At 43.3% G+C, this 17,951-nt stretch overlaps 1 protein-coding gene across 6 annotated transcripts in view; it reads left to right on the top strand.

Moving 5' to 3' along the window:
• The window catches only part of CEP95 (centrosomal protein 95), a 39,691-nt gene extending 22,646 nt beyond the window's left edge, over window positions 1–17,045 (top strand). For 4 of the 6 annotated variants that reach the window (XM_075903917.2, XM_075903916.2, XM_075903913.2 and 1 more), the window contains exons 12-22: window positions 620–755; window positions 1,870–1,984; window positions 2,709–2,890; window positions 8,980–9,072; window positions 11,148–11,298; window positions 12,495–12,661; window positions 13,591–13,665; window positions 14,637–14,789; window positions 16,180–16,326; window positions 16,435–16,506; window positions 16,823–17,045. In XM_075903917.2, the coding sequence (XP_075760032.2) occupies window positions 620–755; window positions 1,870–1,984; window positions 2,709–2,890; window positions 8,980–9,072; window positions 11,148–11,298; window positions 12,495–12,661; window positions 13,591–13,665; window positions 14,637–14,789; window positions 16,180–16,326; window positions 16,435–16,506; window positions 16,823–16,999 (1,468 nt within the window). In that variant the 3' untranslated portion in view covers window positions 17,000–17,045. Of the gene's footprint in view, window positions 1–619; window positions 756–1,869; window positions 1,985–2,708; window positions 2,891–8,979; window positions 9,073–11,147; window positions 11,299–12,494; window positions 12,662–13,590; window positions 13,666–14,636; window positions 14,790–16,179; window positions 16,327–16,434; window positions 16,507–16,793 lie in introns of all 6 variants that reach the window. The other 2 variants (XM_075903914.2, XM_075903918.2) reach the window with 2 other exon arrangements.
• The last annotated feature ends 906 nt before the right edge of the window (window positions 17,046–17,951 follow it).

Below are 17,951 nucleotides of genomic sequence, written 5' to 3'. Positions count from 1 at the left end.
GGGTCTTTTTTCATACAGAGAAACCCATTTCTGAGAACCAGATAAAAATAAAACATTTTGTTTTTCCTCTTAGGAAAGATCCCAAGACTAGCAGCTCCTGAGTTCACTGAAGTCTGCCTACTTGAAATCCATTGTCTTTATTTTGCTGTTCTCCTGATTTCGTGATCACTTTCATTCAAGCTGCCTTCCACTTTCAAATTCTCAACCAGTTCCTCCCTATTTGTTAAATCAAATTTAGAATAGCCTCCACCGAGTAGCTTTCTTCACCTTCTTAAGACTGTTTCGAAGACTTGAGTAGGCCAGGGCATCTGATTCTTACAAACACTCTATAACCAGGGGAAATACTGCTATAGATGTGTAGGTGAATTGTGTCTCAATACTTCTGGTTTCTATATAATTTCCTAATCCCATTTTTTAAAGTAGACTGAACTCTGCATCTGTTAAGCAATGGTTACCTTTGACCTTTATGATCATACTTGGCAATGAGTGATCGCCCATCATCACCACCACCTTTGACCATCAATTTTTTGGGGACAAAAATGAAAATTGTGTAGTGGTTTTTTGTTTTTTGTTTTTTGTTTTTTTTTAATAAACAAAACCTTTTTTTTTTTCCTCTTAGCAGATATGAAAATTTTATCACAGATTCACTTGGAGAGGAACCCCTTTCAGGCAGAAGGACCAAGGATAAATTATCTGAGCAAGAGCTGCATGAAATGTCAGAAAAACTCTCTCGCAGGTTAAATGAACTAGATTTAGTAAGTAGGAATCTATTCTTGTTGATACCTTGGTATTTATCCAGCATTTGTAACAATTGTGTGAAGCCTAACTAATATCTAGGGAATTAGGCCAATCTTGGTAGGATTAACTTCTAAAGGGATTTTAAAAACACACAAACTGTATTTAATGTAAAGGAATGGATGCTGCTGCAGAAATAGTAAAAGAAAATGAGTTGTTTCATCTCAGATAAGAGATTGTGATGATGTAGTACGAAGTACATATTAAATCATTTTATAAAATACTGCTCCTTCGGACAGTAGAAATACTAGGATTTTACTAGTATTTTAGTAAATACTAATAGTTGGCTATTACACAATTGTTTTTTTAATTTAATGAGGAATTATGTGGAACCTTAAAGACTAAGATTTATTTGGGTATAAACTTTTGTGTGTAAAAACCACTTTGTCAGATGCATGCTTATGCTCAAATATGTTTGTTTTTAAGGTGCCCCGCGTCTCCTTGTTTTTTACAGATACAAACTAACACAGCTCTCCTTCTGAAATTTATTTTATATTGACATTTTTAGAACTTTTGTACCATTGTTTAATCTATAATGTTATCTTTTGCCTAGCTTGATACTTTTTCAACGTATGTTTTTATTAAATTCCCAGAGAAGTGCAGAACTAGTTTAATATATAATAGAATTAAAAAAATCTACAATCAGTACTTCCAGTTTTGTTACACAGTTCTAGACTTGTGAGGATGAATTACTACAGGAGTTCTCAAATGTGCTTGAATGATGACCCCCTTCTGAAAATAAAAATTACTATGTGATCCCAGCACAGGGAACTGCAGCTTGAGCCCATCCAAGCCCTGAAGGGTGTGGGAATGGACAGCAGCAAAGCCAAAGCCCAAGAACTTCAGCTGCTCACAGGCCTGCAACCTGAGCTCTGCCAGCCAGGGATGAAACCTTCTGGCTTTGACCTTGGCCCCAGGAGGTGGTGCTCAGGCTTCAACCTCAGGGGCCCCAGCAAATTTAAGCCAGCCCCAGTGACCCATTAAAAAGGGATCGTGATCCACTTTGGGGTCCTAGCTCACAGGCTGAGAACTGCTGAACTAATGAAACTGACCAGATTAATCTCTAATCAATAGATGTTAAAGAGAGCTTTGGGTGAGCAACACAGGGAAGAGATGTTGACAGATGAAGATAAACTCTCTCAGCACAGTGACAGTGTCATGGATTATCGGGGAAGGAAACCTCAGCCAGGTAACAAGCCAGAATGTGTTGGTTTTCTAAGTGCTGGGTGAAATACAACCTTGGAGCAAAGTTCAGAATCCTAATATAATATTGACCCTGCTATGAGGGAGAGGAACACTGAAAAATTGGCCTGTCATCTTGTTGTAAAACACTATAGATGTCCTGTTCTAATATAAACAGTTTTACATCCCTTGTCTTTGGATTTGTGAATCATGTTGTGAACCATAACTTACACTGGCAAAGGAGTTACAGGGCTTGATCTAGTCTATTGCTGCAACACCAAACTGTGTTCTAAGATGACTCTGACAATGTAAACTTGTACTGCAGACCCTAACTTTTAACAGTATAATACTTGTTTACTTCCTCTTTCCTTGCCCCATTGTTATATTTTCCAGCACTTGTGATTTGTTGAATCAGAATACTAGAACTGGAAGGGACCCAAAAAGTCATCAAGTTAAATCCCAGGCATACGTAATTATGATACAAGTGAGGTAGTACTGGAGGCTTGGGCAGATTTTTATTTTTATTTTATTTAGTCCTTATTTCAAAATCCAACAGGGCAGACTTTAAAATAAGGATATATTTTTTTAAATTACTTTATTTGCAGCATGCCCCCTGTTGAATGGTTGGGAACATTTGGCACAATTCTGGATTTAAGCCCCGTTCATCCTTACAGTTTTTGTTGCTAATTTCTGATACTAGTTGGAATAGCATTTATGCCTTTATTTTGCAGCCACCCCACATCCAAAAAGATTTCTTAGCAGGCCACGATCCCTTTCTCCATCCCCACCCTCACCCCGGTATCTATTTCACTCTGAGTTTGAAGATGCTCTTCAGAGAGATCCAAGAGGCCAGATGGGGAAAATGCGCAAGCAATTGCAAAAGGAAATGGACCAGAGAAGAATAAAAGCAAAGGTAACTATTTCTGGATTGCATTCTATATGCCCCTACATCTTGGTTAGAGGGAGCATTTGGCTTAGTTTAGGAATTAATTTTACATTCACTGTACAGTTGTCTTAAGAGGCTGCTGTAGCAAAGATGCAGACATTAACTCAGCACCTACACAGCACTACCTCTTGCATTTAAAACAAGTTAAAAATCACTTAGAAAAGTTAGATGCCTGCAAGCCATCAGGGCCTGATGAAATGCATCCTAGAATACTCGAGCTGATAAAGGAGGTATCTGAACCTCTAGCTATCATCTTTGGAAAATCATGGGAGACAGGAGAGATTCCAGAAGACTGGAAAAGGGCAAATATAGTGCCCATCTATAAAAAGGGAAATAAGAACAACCCAGGAAACTACAGACCAGTTAGTTTAACTTCTGTGCCAGGGAAGATAATGGAGCAAGTAATTAAGGAAATCATCTGCAAACACTTGGAAGGTAGCAAGGTGATAGGGAACAGCCAGCATGGATTTGTAAAGAACAAATCATGTCAAACCAATCTGATAGCTTTCTTTGATAGGATAACGAGTCTTGTGGATAAGGGAGAAGCGGTGGATGTAGTATACCTAGACTTTAGTAAGGCATTTGATACGGTCTCACATGATCTTCTTATCAATAAACTAGGCAAATACAACTTAGATGGGGCTACTATAAGGTGGGTGCATAACTGGCTGGATAACCGTACTCAGAGAGTAGTTATTAATGGTTCTCAATCCTGCTGGAAAGGTATAACAAGTGGGGTTCCACAGAGGTCTGTTTTGGGACTGACTCTCTTGAATATCTTCATCAATGATTTAGATATTGGCATTGAAAATATGCTTATTAAGTTTGTAGATGATACCAAGCCGGGAGGGGTGGTGACTGCTTTGGAGGATAGGGTCATTATTCAAAATGATCTGGACCAATTGGAGAAATGGTCTGAGGTAAACAGGATGAAGTTTAATAAAGACAAATGCAAAGTGCTCCACTTAGGAAGGAACAATCAGTTTCACACATACAGAATGGGAAGCAACGGTCTGGGAAGGAGTACAGCAGAAAGGGATCTAGGGGTTATAGTGGATCACAAGCTAAATATGAGTCAACAGTGTGACACTTGCAAAAAAAGCAAACATGATTCTGGGATGCATTAACAGGTGTGTTATGAGCAAGACACGAGAAGTCATTCTTCTGCTCTACTCTGAGCTGGTTAGGCCTCAGTTGGAGTACTGTGTCCAGTTCTGGCCATTGCATTTCAAGTAAGATGTGGAGAAATTGGAGAGGGTCCAGAGAAGAGCAACAAGAATGATTAAAGGTCTAGAGAACATGATCTATGAAAGAAGGCTGAAGGAATTGGGTTTGTTTAATTTAGAAAAGAGAAGATTGAGGGGGAACATGATAGCAGTTTTCAGGTATCTAAAAGGGTGTCATGAGGAGTAGGGAGAAAACTTGATCATCTTGGCTTCTGAGGATAGAACAAGAAGCTTCCCTTCAGCAAGGGAGGCTTAGGTTGGACGTTAGGAAAAAGTTCCGAACTGTCAGGGTGGTTAAACACTGGAATAAATTGCCCAGGGAGGTTGTGGAATCTCCATCTGTGGAGGTATTTAAGAGTAGGTTAGATAAATGTCCATCAGGGACGGTCTAGACAGTACTTGGTCCTACCGTGAGGGTAGGGGACTGGACTTGATGACCTCTCGAGGTCCCTTCCAGTCCTAGTATTCTATGATTCTATTTAATATCTACAACAGTTTGAGCTCTATATAGACTAGAGAAAACTGGGAAAAGGATCTTTGCTGTCCATTCACTGCTGAGACCACAGTTTTAAGATGTAAATCCTGGTTTATCAAAACAAGCTTGCTGAAATTGCTTGAGGCTTGATGTTCAGGCCAATACCTTGGGAAGTGTTATCAAACTTGTAAACTATCCTGGATGACTGAGCTATTGACATTCCATGGTTTAAGATTCCTTTTAATGAAACTTTTAACCAGCAATGGACATGATTAACAAGTGAGTTATGACTCATTTTCCCTTCTGAGATAAACAAAAGCAGCCTAAAGATGGGGAAAACCTCTGTTGTAGCGTCCCTCATTAGGGTCTGAGTGACCATCTCTTCTTTTTCTCAGAGGTTCACAATTTATGCAGGGCACTTAGGGAATAATTGACACTATTCCGAAATAACAAAGAGCGCATCTACACAGCAAGCCATTATGTCGAAATAATGGTACGCTGGAGGACTTCTTACGCCGACTCCTGTAACCCTCATCTTATAAGGAGTAAGAGAAGTCTAAGGAAGAGTGTTCTTCCTTCCACTTCCTGCTATTTCGACTTCAGGTATGCAGTTGACATAGCTGAAGTTGCATAGCTTAATATGACTTTTGCCCTGCTGTGTAGTCATGTCTTCATAGCTCAGTATTTCTCACGTCTTTCTCCCAGGCTTCTTTTGCAGATTATCCCTTAAGCCCAGTCTACTTAGAAAAATCAGTTCTAGGGATGTTAAATTCAGATTAATCAGCTAATTGCATTGACTGTTCGATTAGTCGATAAGGGCACCTCCTCCTTTGAAGTGTTGCTACACTTCAAAGGTGAAAGTGCTGCAGGGAGCACGGGGCCAGCAGGGACTCAAGCAGTCCCCCATTGTCCCTGCGATTCCCGTATCATTGCAAAGCAGCAGCCCCGCATGGAGTCCAGGGTCAGCTGGGGACTCTTGAGGCCAAGGTCTGGCCCTGGGCTCTATGTGGTGCTGCCGCTTTGAAGCAGCCCCTCCACTTCACCCCCTCCTCCCATGCCTCTTTCTGATAGAGGCAGCAATGCGGGGGGGCGGGAATGACTAGTCGACTAGTCATTCACATCCCTAATCAGTTCTCATGTCCTTGTCTAGTGTCCTTGTTGTCAGAGATGCTCCCAGGACATCCTGCCATCGCTGTGACATTCCTTACAATCAGGAAAACAGGCCTTTTTTTATATCTAGCATGTTTTGTTAGCAACCTATAGCTCTCATGATTGCTGAACTAAAAGTCCCAAAATTCCTCATCTTTGGCACAGGCCAAGTCACATGACTTAGAACTTTGAACCTCTCAAAGGCCTGAGCTTCTCCTGTAATAGAGTAACTTCAGGATCCTCATTTTAATGAGCGTCAAAATTAATATCCTCAAATGGGCATCCCAAAATACTGATTACTCTAATGCAGAATAGTACAGAGGCACAGCTGGAGAAGAGCTTAATCCTTTCATGTTCAATAACTGTTTTTGTAATGTAGATAAAACATCTTGTTCTAAATTATATTTCGAGATCGAAGTTGTATGGAATAATTAACACTAAAGAACATGAATATTTACAACAGAAGCAACTTTTATTTGGCAAGCCTCCTTTTTCACCATTGATGCTTTTTCATGACCATGAGCTGTAGCTAATATAGTTCAGACCTTGAGCTCTAATGCAGATGGCTGTGCATAGGACATATGTTATACGATTTAATATGGAGCTGCAGCCCCTGGGTGGGACAGAGTGTTTAGACTATAATCCTGCAGCCTCCTGACTAGGGCTGCAAAACATTCAGACGTCCTGGGGAATAAGCCAGCTGGTCAGGGTATAGCATTGAGCAGGCAGCAACCCATAGGTGTGGCAAAGGAAGCAGTTAGGCTGTAGCTCTGCAGCCTCCTGGCTGGGGCAGCAAAACAAGGAAACATTCAATTAGTCCCTTGGCCAGGGCAAAGCAGCAAGCAGTCTGCAGCCCCTAGGTGGACGAGGTAAACCACAGTCTGTCTTCAGGCCTCACCTCTCTCTGGGTGAGGGGATAGTTCAGGCAGCTTCCTCAGCAGGTGGCTGTTTGGTTTCCCCAGCAATCTCTTTGGCTCTCAGGTAGGCAGGCAAGGTCCCCAGGCTTTGCCACCAGGGGTGCTACAGGGATCTCTGCAGGAGTCCGAAGTGTACTCCCTTCCACCTCCAGGGTTGGGCTGCCTCCCTTTATCTGAGTTCTCCACTCAGAGCATGCACAGCAGGGAACAGGGAGCCTGGCCTCCTGGGCCCACAATTGATCCATCTACTCATTAGTCAGCTATTGAGACATTGAGCAGTTTCAATGTACTAGAGAATTTCACGAAGTCTTTAGCTCATCATTTTGGGGCATAACCTCTGCTGGGGTTATGGGAATCTTTTAGTTTATTTCAGGGTTATGGTTGAAGGGCTTTTTTGTAGAGAAAGGTTCACAACATTTCTTAAAGCCTGTTTGATTTTAGAGTGGGGGTGGGCAATAATTTTTGATGAGGGGAGGCCACTCTAAGAATTTGGAAAGTGGTCAAGGGCCTCACTCTTCCATATTAATGGAGGAGGTGTGGGGTCTGAACTGGAGGTTGGGTGCAGAAGGGAGCTTGCAGCAAGCGATTGGGGTGCAGGTGGGGTGTGGTGTCTGGGAGGGAGTCTGGGTGAAGGATGCAGTTGTGACCTGGGTTAGGGACCTAGGGTGCAGGGGTTTGGATTGTGACACCTTGGGCAAGAGGAGGTTGTGACTTGAGGAAGGGAACTAGGATGCAGGAGGGAGGTGGAAGGGTTTGGGCTATGACCTAGGGCAGGAGGGGGTTGTGACTTGGGGCAGGGGAATGGGGTGCAGAGGTTTGGGTTGTGACCTGGGGTAGGGGTTTGGGGTGTGACCCGAGGGAGGGGATTGAGGTATAGGATCTGGGAGGTGATATTGGTGCACGAGGGGGGCAGAGGGTTTGGGTTGTGACCTAGGACAGGAGGGGCCTTTTACCTGGGGCAAGGGATTGGGGTACAGGATCTAGGAGGGGATATTGGTGCAGGAGAGGGGAAGAGGGTTTGGGTTATATGGGGTAGGGGGACAAAAGGTTGGGGTGCCAGAGTCAGGCCCTGGCTGGGAGACTTAACTGCTTGACTCCAGTCAGCAGCCTTCCCAAGTACACTCCCTGCCTCCCCTACCCCCACACTCAGGAGAGGGTGCTTAGCAAGCTGTCTGACAACAAACAGCTCCTATTGGTGGAAACTGGCCAGTGGGATTGTGCTGGGGATGGAAGCAGCCCCCAAACTGTTTCCTCCCTCCCCAGGGGCTCACAGCTTCTTAAAACAGCTCTTCAGTGGCTACATTTCTCAGCAGTGTGCCAGGGAGGCAGGCAGGTAGTCCACAGGCCAGATCTGGCAGCTTGGCAGGCGCCCACGGAGGGTATTTTGCCCAGGCCTGTTCTGGAGTAGTGTTTCTCAACCTTTTTTTATAAAGTACCTCTTTAAAAAAAAAAAAAAAGTACCCCCTTTTTAAAAAATAAGTACCACCAGTATCTACAATTTTCAAACATACAATTTTTTTTTCTACCATTGCAACACATTTGTTTAAACAACTTAATCGTAGCCAGGCAGGCGATGAAATTATTGGGTGTAAAAAGTACACAAATAATAAAGCACTGTAAAACTTACAACAAAAATGCAGTTTTCTCCAAATTTCAGTTGTTTTGACGTATCCCCCAGATGTATCTTGAGTACCCCTAAAGGTGCTTGTACTACTGGTTGAGAAACACTGTTCTAGAGTCACCTGATCTCCTAGAAGTTTGTGGAGAATGCATTGTCCATAGCTCTTATGTACTTTTATCCTTAGCTTTGTGACCTGCTTTGTCACATAGGAACACAACTATCTTGACGATTTTTAGATCAAAAATCCAGTATTTAATTTAGCTGGGGCTTGATCTATTAATTATTTTGAAGAATAGGACTGAGGCCTTATGTGAGCATCTGAAATTGCCCAAGAACAGGTAGAGGAGCTTGAGCACCAGTCTGTTCTCCCAATGAACCTAGTTCATGGATAACAAGAGCAGCTTATTCATTTATTGTAAACAGCTTGTGCATCTTCACATTCATCTTGAGTGAATTACAATAATTCACCCTGGAGAATACTGCGTAAACCATTGCAGCCAGGTGCTTGTCCCGGAGGAAAGGGTTAAGTTTCCTAGTAAGCCAGAGGTGAAAAGTCATTTTGACATCAGCACTAATTAGTTCCATTTATGTGACTTCATTTGGACTGATAATCCCCTTTGCAGAGAGTAGAAATTCAGACTGAGTGTCTTTTATCTTTTGTTTCCTAGTTGCTGACTAAAGCCTATGAAGATGAATTAAGAATTTTTGAAGCTAGAGAGAAACTGGGGCTTTCCAACCTAAAAGCAAAAGCCAGAGAAGTGGTAGGTGAAGCGTACAAGAATAAACTGGAGAGTGCATGTTTGAAAAAATCTGAGTTACTCTGTCCATGCTTGCTATGTGGGGTACATAGATGATGCTTTTAAATGACACTACCCAATGCTGACCCTGACTTAATTATTAGTGTAATAGATGTTGTGAACCACTTTGATCAGCTTACACTACATTTAGGCTATGGTTGATAGTACGGATGTTAAAATGTGTTTAACCATGTAACCACTAAAGTCAGCTCCTGCCTGCCCCCCTATGCTGCTGCCTCTGATACAGAGGCAGCTGTGGTGGGGAGAAGGGTAGGTGGCTCCCTGGAAGTTGGTGCATGCTAAGGATGTTAAGAGGTGGGTAATCTACACAATTAGTAGATAAGGGAAGGCTTTTTCAGTCCTGGCTCAAGCCTGGTTCAGCAGCCCCTGTCCAAGGGGGTTCCAGTGGGGAGCTGGAACCCCCCTTGGACACGGACTACTGCTGGAGCAGTCTCTGCCTGCAGCAAGCCTGGGCTCACAGCTGCCTCCCCTCCCTGTCCCTCTGTGTAGCTGCCTCTGCAGCGGGAGGTAGGGAGGGGGTGGGAGAAGGTGGCACTGCAGAGATGGTCCTGGGAGGAACCATCTTTTAAGCTGGCTCCCCCCAGAACCAGCTCCTGCTGCCCACCCACTACCCCTGCTTGCTGCCTCTCTCAGAGGCAGCAAGGGAGAGGAGCCAGTAGTCAACTACTTGACTACTCGCTTACCTCTCTAGTGCATGCAGGGAGCCTGCATGTAACCATTAACTGTGCACACAGTTACACTTTCACATCCCTACTTAGCAGTAGGTAATTTTCTTAGGGCACATAGACCCCAATAGTCAGGGAGAGGTGTAGGTAAGGATGTTAAAACAACTGGTGGATGGAATTTCCGCCGACTAGTCAATAGGCACTTCAGCATTTCAAAGGAGGAATGCGGAACTCCGCGTACAGCCCGGGGCTAGCGGGAAGTCCCGCTAACTCTGGGCTACATGCGGCGTGCCTGCTCTGAAATGCACAAGAGTCCCTAACGGGGGCTCTTGTGCATTTCAAAGCCATGGAGCCTCGGGTCATTGGGGGACTTACAGTTCCCTGTTGACCCCAGGCTGCATGCTATGCTGCTAGGAGCCCCGGGTTAGCTGGGGAGTCTGTGTTCCGCTGACCCCAGGTTCTGTTTGGCACTTTCCCAGAACTCGGGGTCAGCTAGGGAGTCCCCAGTTGATCCAGGGTTCTGGGGAAATGCTGCAGGGAGCCCGGGGTCAGCTGGGAGTCCCCGGCTGACGCTGGGCTCCAAGGCAGCTGCCCCTCTGAAATGTGCCAAGGCGGCATTTTAAAGGGGCAGCTGCTGCACAGCTCATCTCCTAGAGGCAGCAAGGTGGGGATATCAACTAGTGGATTAGTTTTTAACATCCCCAGGTGTAGGTAGTTAGTAATCCTTAAAGCAACATCTTAGGGATGGCACAAGGACCATGATTCACTATTAAGTATGTCCTGTAATGGATTCCCCCCTAACTTTTGAAGCATTAGCTTTATTTTTTTTGCCATGAGAATTAAAGAGCTGTCAGATAGTCTGGCACTTACAGCTTGTACCCTGCATTAGTGTTTGCCTTTGTGAAGCTCTTACTATGAATTCTAGATAAGTCAGATCATCCAGTGCTGTCAACTAACCTAGAAGGCCGAGATCACTGCAAGTCTGAGTGAGTGGCAGGGAACTGGCAGCAGTGTTACCTGCTGCTAGTGTATAAGAAGAAAAGGGAGCATGATTGGAATGCCTGTATGCCATGCCATTCTGAGCTGTATTTTCACCCCTGAGGGCCCCTGCAGCCATACATGGAGCACTACCAGAATTAGGGCTGTGCAGAGGAGAGCTTGCAGTCTCCATTACCCATCCTCTGACCTGCATTTGGTGAATTTTGAGCCCTGCTATGGAGAATCGGCCTCACTGTGTGCAAACTTCCTTCCTGGAGACTCAAAAGCTACTTAAGTTCTGATATCCAAGCCATCTGAACTACCATTCTTTCCCTCTCATACCTGTTCTCCATCTGTTTTACATCTGCTCCTAAGGAACAAGAATACCAAGAAAACATCTTTAAAGAACCTCCAAAAATGCCTCGGCCAGCGAAAGTTTATTCTAGAAAAACCACACCTCGGAATCCCAAACAGAGTCAGTGGATTCCAAGAGGAGGGTTTGTGAAGCCAAAGAAAGCAGCTCCAAGTAAGAACCACAAAACTCTACTTGGTGGAAAACTGGCATCCTGTGAAAGCATCTGGTGAACTCCAAGAATAAAGGCATCTGGCCAACATATACCAGTCAGCTGTAGCATTTTTCCCCTTATGACCTCCAGATGTCTGGATTTTTGTGAGGGAAGATAATGTTTTGAAATAAACCATTGTTGCAACACAGCTCAAACTGACCCATCCATTACCTCCTTAGAATACCCTGAACTCTCTCAGATTTATTGCTGTTATTGTCACTCCTGTGTTTGGTCCCCTGTTCATTTAGGTCACTGTTCCTTGCACATGAGGGTTTGTCAGCTTTGAAATTGGAGCTCTAAAGTGTGAGCATGCCAGGGGTGTATACATAGCTGATGTTCACCTGTATCAGTTTCTTTCTCTTTTGCAAGACTGTGGCTGGTGTGGAAAGTTACCACTATTGTGGGACTAATGCTGCCACCAGTATGTTGAGCAAGTTGCAATCCAAGCACAATGAATGCTCAGAGTGCAAGCCATGTTTTTAGCAGCTGCATGCTGGGCCTTCATGATGTAAATCCACAGCTTGAATGGCTCCTGCTACACTGCCTTGGTTTCCAAATGGTTGAAGTGAACCCTCCATTAATTAGTAAGTGCCAAATTATTTTATCGCATGTTCATATCAAGCTATGAAAGTTGAAGTGCGAAAGACCTGACTCTTAAATCCATCCCTAATTAGGACACTAGCAACTATTGCTGCTCTCCTGGGGCCTCCTATCTCAGTGAAGCATTCCTAATTTATTTGAAGAGGATCCGTACAATCGCTTCACCTAGGAAATCTGGGATTAAATTATAGGACCAGTATGACTGTGTTACTTTAAATAACTACATGCAGCTAGCAAGATTGACAGGAGCAATGAAATTATTGGGGTAGGGCTGGCTAGGCTTTTTAAAAGTATCAACCCTCTACTATTGTAAAATAGATCTCATGGGAAAGTAGCAAAACAGATTGGCATAGGCTGTTTCCTTGCATGTTGTATAGACAACAATGCAATACATGCTACTGAGGAACAATGCAGCATCATGGTAACCGCATATTAAATAGACAAGTTGTTCACGTCGAGGTGTATCTTCATAGCTAGAAGTTAAGCTGTCTGGAAGAACTACTGCTAAACTTTCTCTACAGGGGCTTGATTGATTGATTTTGCTTTTATCTTGCAGTGAAAGTAAAGGACAATGACCTTCTGCCTCTGCTACTGGAAGAATTTCCATACCTGCACATTTCCCACCACTCTCTGAACAAAATGTGGCACCAGCAGCTTGCCCAGATTGAACAGATGAAGTCTGCTTCTGGCAAAGGCCGATCCAGGCTGAAACTCCAAAGTGAAGTGAGAACCTCTCTTGTTCAGCATGAACACAGCCTCTTAGGCTTGACCGGGACAGTGCAGCTACACAACAGTACTGGCCACAAGTTGGCTGCACTAAGCAACAAAACCCAACCAATTACATAGATACTGTGCACGGTATTGGCACGACCCAGAGGCAGAGCGAGGCAGTGCCTCCTGCACTAGTTTGTACATATGACCTTAGAATGGCTATGAATTCTGAAGTCTGATTTTTCTTAAAAATGGAGACTCAGCTTTAAAGGAGGCAATGGTAGATTTGGCCTAGTTCTCTAAGAACCAGAACTGTTAGTATCTCAGCTCCCTGGCTTTAAAAAGCTGATATGGCTCACTGTCATATTACAAAGATATGCGGAAGCCTATTGCTTATATTACTGCAGATGCAAACTCTACAAATTTTCTGTTCCAGCTCTTTCATCTTGCATATTTGGATATGTTTTCCCATGGTGTTTGTTGTACAAATATATGGCATACATTTGAGTCCAACTAGCATTCAATTGTCCCCAACAGATGTGTCTGTAAAAGGAAAAGCTACTCTGCAGAGTAAGGAGGCACTCCATAGTTAAAGTAGGTGGTCTAAATCAGGACACCAGGGTTCAGGTTCTGATCTTAATCACTCAATTTGCATTTAATCCTATGTACTTGTTTCTCTACATTCAAGATAGGAATATTTTTCCACCTTCGTAAATCACTTAGAGAAATTAAGGGCTATTACATATAAAGCCAGTTTAAAAACGGTTTCTAGCATGCAGAATTTGATAGCTTGTTGAATGCTAAATGAAACTTCTTCCTTTTCCTTCTGTTAGCCACTTGGGGCAGAGTACACTGAAATTTTGCTCCTCTGTTAAGTCCTATCACTGAGTGCCTATCCTGCAGAATTTAAAGCAATTGCCTGTCACCCTTCTTATCTCAAGGTGGAAGAAGCACTAAAGAAGCACGACCTCCTTGTTGAAATCATAAAGAAAGATCAAGACCATAACAAGAGACTGGTATGTTTTTCCAAAGAGGATGCACACAGCATATGACAATTACATGGTGGTATAGCCAAAAAGATCCTCCAGTTGTTGGTTCATGAAAGCAGCTCCCTATTGTGTCCTAAGCAGATGTGGTATGGAAAACTTTACCTAGTCTCTTTTGTATGTGGCCACTGAGGTCTCAGATTGACAATAGGCATGCTTATATTTCATTATTTAACGAAGCAGCTTGGTGCTTTACCAGTGAACAAATCCTGAGCATATGGATAGAAATGTAGCTGTGTTAGTCTCCTGTAGCTGAAACAAAATACAGGACTATGTAGCACTTTAAAGACTAACAAGATGGTTTATTAGATGATCTTTCATGGGCCAGACCCACTTCCTCAGATCAATAGACCACTATTTGATCTGAGCATATGGATGATTGAGAAGAACAGATGTCAGTCTCTCCGTGCAGGAGTTCAAATACTTAAAATACTAGCTTCCATAAAAATGCTGTTTTTATTATTTTAGGCAGTACCGTGGATGGCACCATATTACAGTAGTCCAGTGCAGTGCAGGATGGGGAGAATTTCCTTAGTACCAATTGAAGCTCTCTAATCAAGCACCCTTGGGACCTGACCAGTTCCAAACCAGAGAATTTTCTGGACCACGGGAGGTCAATGGTGTCTAGCAGCATTACCAATTCTTCCTCTGCTTACTGGGATGTTAGAGGACATTTAAGGGTAAATTAGAGCTTAACATCAGAGAACACTGAAAGCTAAGATTGGTAGCTGTAAACAAACTTTATGGGACTGTGGGAAACTTGGTCACACCCATGCTAAATGGACATGCAGCTAATTAAAATCATGCCGATGACAGAAGTTTCTGAACCAGAGAGGTTCAACCTGTATTGATTTAATAAAGCTTGCCATAAAAGCCTGCCCCAACGCTCCCTCTTCAGGAAGCGCCGGTAGTCTGATACTTACTGTCATTTCTTTCTTTAGCAAGAGTTTAAGCAACGCATATATCGGCAAAAGTTTACTCAGAATAAAGTGAAAGAGAAACGTCAGCAAATTGCTCGAGCCAAGAAGTACTATGAAGATTACCGCGTTCAGCTGCATGCCAAAATGATGCGGGCTAGGACCCGGGAAGAAAGGGTACGTGAGCGTACTTTTTTTTTCTTGTTCTACTAGGGAGAAGACTCCAGTATTGAGTGAGCATCTTTCCCCCTTTACTGTGTGGTGTGTATTTATATTTGTGAGAAATCAAAGTTTTTTGGTGCAAAATGTTAGAGGCCAACTAAGCTAAACAGCACAGGCCATGAAGCTCCGAGCTCCTGCCTTCTAACTCTGGCAGCAACCATCCTGGAGCCAAGAGCTTCTAAACTTCCACACGATCTTCTCTTGGAACAAAGCATACGTAAGACTATATCTTCTGATCAGTCATGTAGTTGAAATGATTGTCCTCTAGAAAGACTGCCACATATTAGAGCAGCCACCTCCCATCTAAACAAAAGCTAGAATGAACTTTCACTGTTGGGCAACAAAAGCTACTGGGCTTAGCCAAGGGTGCAACTTGATAAGGGAGGGGAGGAGAGAGTTGTAGGGTTAGTACAGCAGAGGGAATTATGTGGGGAAAGGCTCTCTTCACCATGAACTTGCAAAGATGAATTTAGAGAATGTTTCTATTGGTATCAAAAGTAAGGCGCCCTTAACTTTTTTTGAAAAATGATTAAAAATGACACCCCTCAATCAGTTAGATCCTTTTTAATGTTAAAAAACCTGCTTTAATTTTTTTTTACCATTGTACATTCATCCGCTATGGGGGAAGCAAGCTGAATTCTAGTTCTACTCATGCATAAACTCATTATAAATTGCAGCAATGAGATTAGGTTGGACATTAGGAAAATCTTTCTGTCCAGGTAGTTAAGCACTGGGGAGGTTGTGGAATCTCCATCACTGGAGATTTTAAAGAGCAGGTTAGACAAGCACCTGTCAAATAATTCAGAAAACTTAGTCCTGTCGTTTACTGAATGGGACTGGACAAGGTGACCTCTTGAGGTCCCTTTCAGTCCTATGATTCTGTAATGTTGAGGACAAATGCTGCCCTCAGTTAGCTTTGACCTTGATGAGCGCAGAGACAATAGTTGTAACCGAGGAATGGTGATTGGAGGCGAGAACTGTGCTTCAAGTTGCATGGAGGAGTGAGATCATTTTTGTCTATGTAAACAGCAAAATTTATATGAAATTCACACAAATGTGGAATTTCAATGTAATTTAGTCCTCGTTAGAATAGTGTCGCCTCTCCACTGTTTAGAGGATTTTTAGAAGGACCTGTTGGGGATATGACACTAGTTAAAGTAGAATCTAGGGAATTCTTCTAACTTCAAAGATCTCTTCATAAAGTTCTATGGCTTACATGTGCAGGCCGTGTATACAGTAAATGTAAATTGAGCTGGCATAAATCCATAGGGTAGATGTACCACCCTACACTAGGAGCAGAGGTTTTTCCTTTAGTTACACACTTAAACATCTTAATTTTTGGCAGATATTTAAGAATTTATTCGAAGAAGGTTTAGAAATTCAGAAGCAAAGGCTGCAGGAGCTGAGACTGTATAGTAAAGAAAAGCGGGCTGAGCAAAGAAGAGTACACCAGAATGAATTAGAGTCTATGGAGAACTACTACAAGGACCAGGTAGGCTTATTTGATTGCATCCAAGACAATCTACGCCGTTTTCAATCTTAAATTGGTAAATACCTTTCATATCTTATTTAATTCTAATTCAGTATTTATTGTATTCAGTTTTCAATGCTGGCAGAAGCTGTATCACAAGAACGTCAAGAAATCCAAGCCAGAGAGAAAGCACAAGCAAAAGTAGGTGTATTTAATTTTCAGTATGTCAATGATTTCTTGTTCCAAGTTGTTTTAATTAGGGATCTTAACGGGCAAGCATAAGGCTTACTCATATGCATACCAGCAAACTGGCCTTTGCCAGTTAACTCTGCCAGAGGTAGCCATGCTGAAGCAGCCTCGGCAGGACTGGGCAGTGGGTCCCCATGATCAATTTGGGCCCCCACAGACAGGGCTGGACGCATGACCTAGGTTAGAGTTAACCAGTTAAGCACTACAGTGTAACCAATTAACCGTTTTATTATTCCTAGTTTTGGTTAATCTCCACATTCTTTTTAAGACACTGCACAAAACAAAAAGGGAGTTAAGGTCAAAGATGGAAAAGGAAATTCAACAGCTGCAGACTATGATAACGCAGAATGACGACGACACTTTTTTCCGGGAGCTAGAAGCAGAACGACTGAAATCCAGACTTCAAATGGCTTCTTTTCAGTATAGCAAAAGCTATTTCTTGTAAGACTTACACTAACTGTTCAATGTCAATGCAGCTTTTATTTCTGGCATACTCTGGGGAATTCACAACCAGAAGACGGTGGCTGGTTCTTTAAAATGTCTGTGTGGTTTGCAATGTCAGAGGCATGGTGTGGATGTAAGTGGCAAGAACTAGAACCTGAGTATTTAATAAAGTTTAATCAATGTAATTAGTTTCACTTGATAAAAGGGAAGCAAACTATTTCATGCTGCCATGCAGCCTCCAGGTCAAAGTTCTTAACCCAAGTTGTGCTGAAGGACATAATCTGATCTACCTGGGCACTGTACTCAATACTCCATTTTCAAAAAGGCTAATGCGCTGCCACAGCATCTCCTGCCAGTAGCACTGGGAATTAGCTCGTCAGCAGGGCACCTCCCTCTGGTTGGTCTCCCAACATTCTCACTCCACATTCCAGTTCTGGATACTGTCCTCTGGTAATATCCACTACAGTTGATTAACCCTTCCCTAGAAAGGGGACAGACAACAGCCCTGCATCCCTGCACTCTTAGATCCTCTCCTCCCAGGGACCCTCCAATCCCCCATACCCACCTTTCCCTAGTGACCCACTGCCACTTGTCATATAACCCCTTACCTCAGGGCCAAATGGCAGTCTGAAATGGCCACTTATTGGCACAAGAGAGTGCGGCCTTAATACACCCAGGTCTTGTCTCAGGCCCTGCAACCTGGGAGTGAAGTCTGCCTCTTCCCAGTACTGCCCTCTCTCAGGAAGCCTCCAACTTCTCTGGCAGCCAAGTCCCTCCAGCTCCCTAGCTAGAGCAAGTGTCTTCCTCCCTCCCTCTTGGTGTCCTTATTTACACAGCCCCCAGCTGAGCCCTAGTTGGCAGTATTAGCCTCAGCTGTGGGCTGTGTGTTCATCCTTCTCCCAGGGCTGGGTTTTAGTCTTAAAGGGCCAGTGCAGGGCAGCTGCCCTGTCACA

This window comes from Pelodiscus sinensis, chromosome 20 (genome assembly GCF_052426305.1).
Source record: "Pelodiscus sinensis isolate ZL-2025 chromosome 20, ASM5242630v1, whole genome shotgun sequence".
Taxonomy (NCBI): Eukaryota; Metazoa; Chordata; order Testudines; family Trionychidae; genus Pelodiscus; species Pelodiscus sinensis.
The sequence above is the reverse complement of the archived record's forward strand: the minus strand, read 5'-3'. Positions and strand labels throughout refer to the sequence as shown.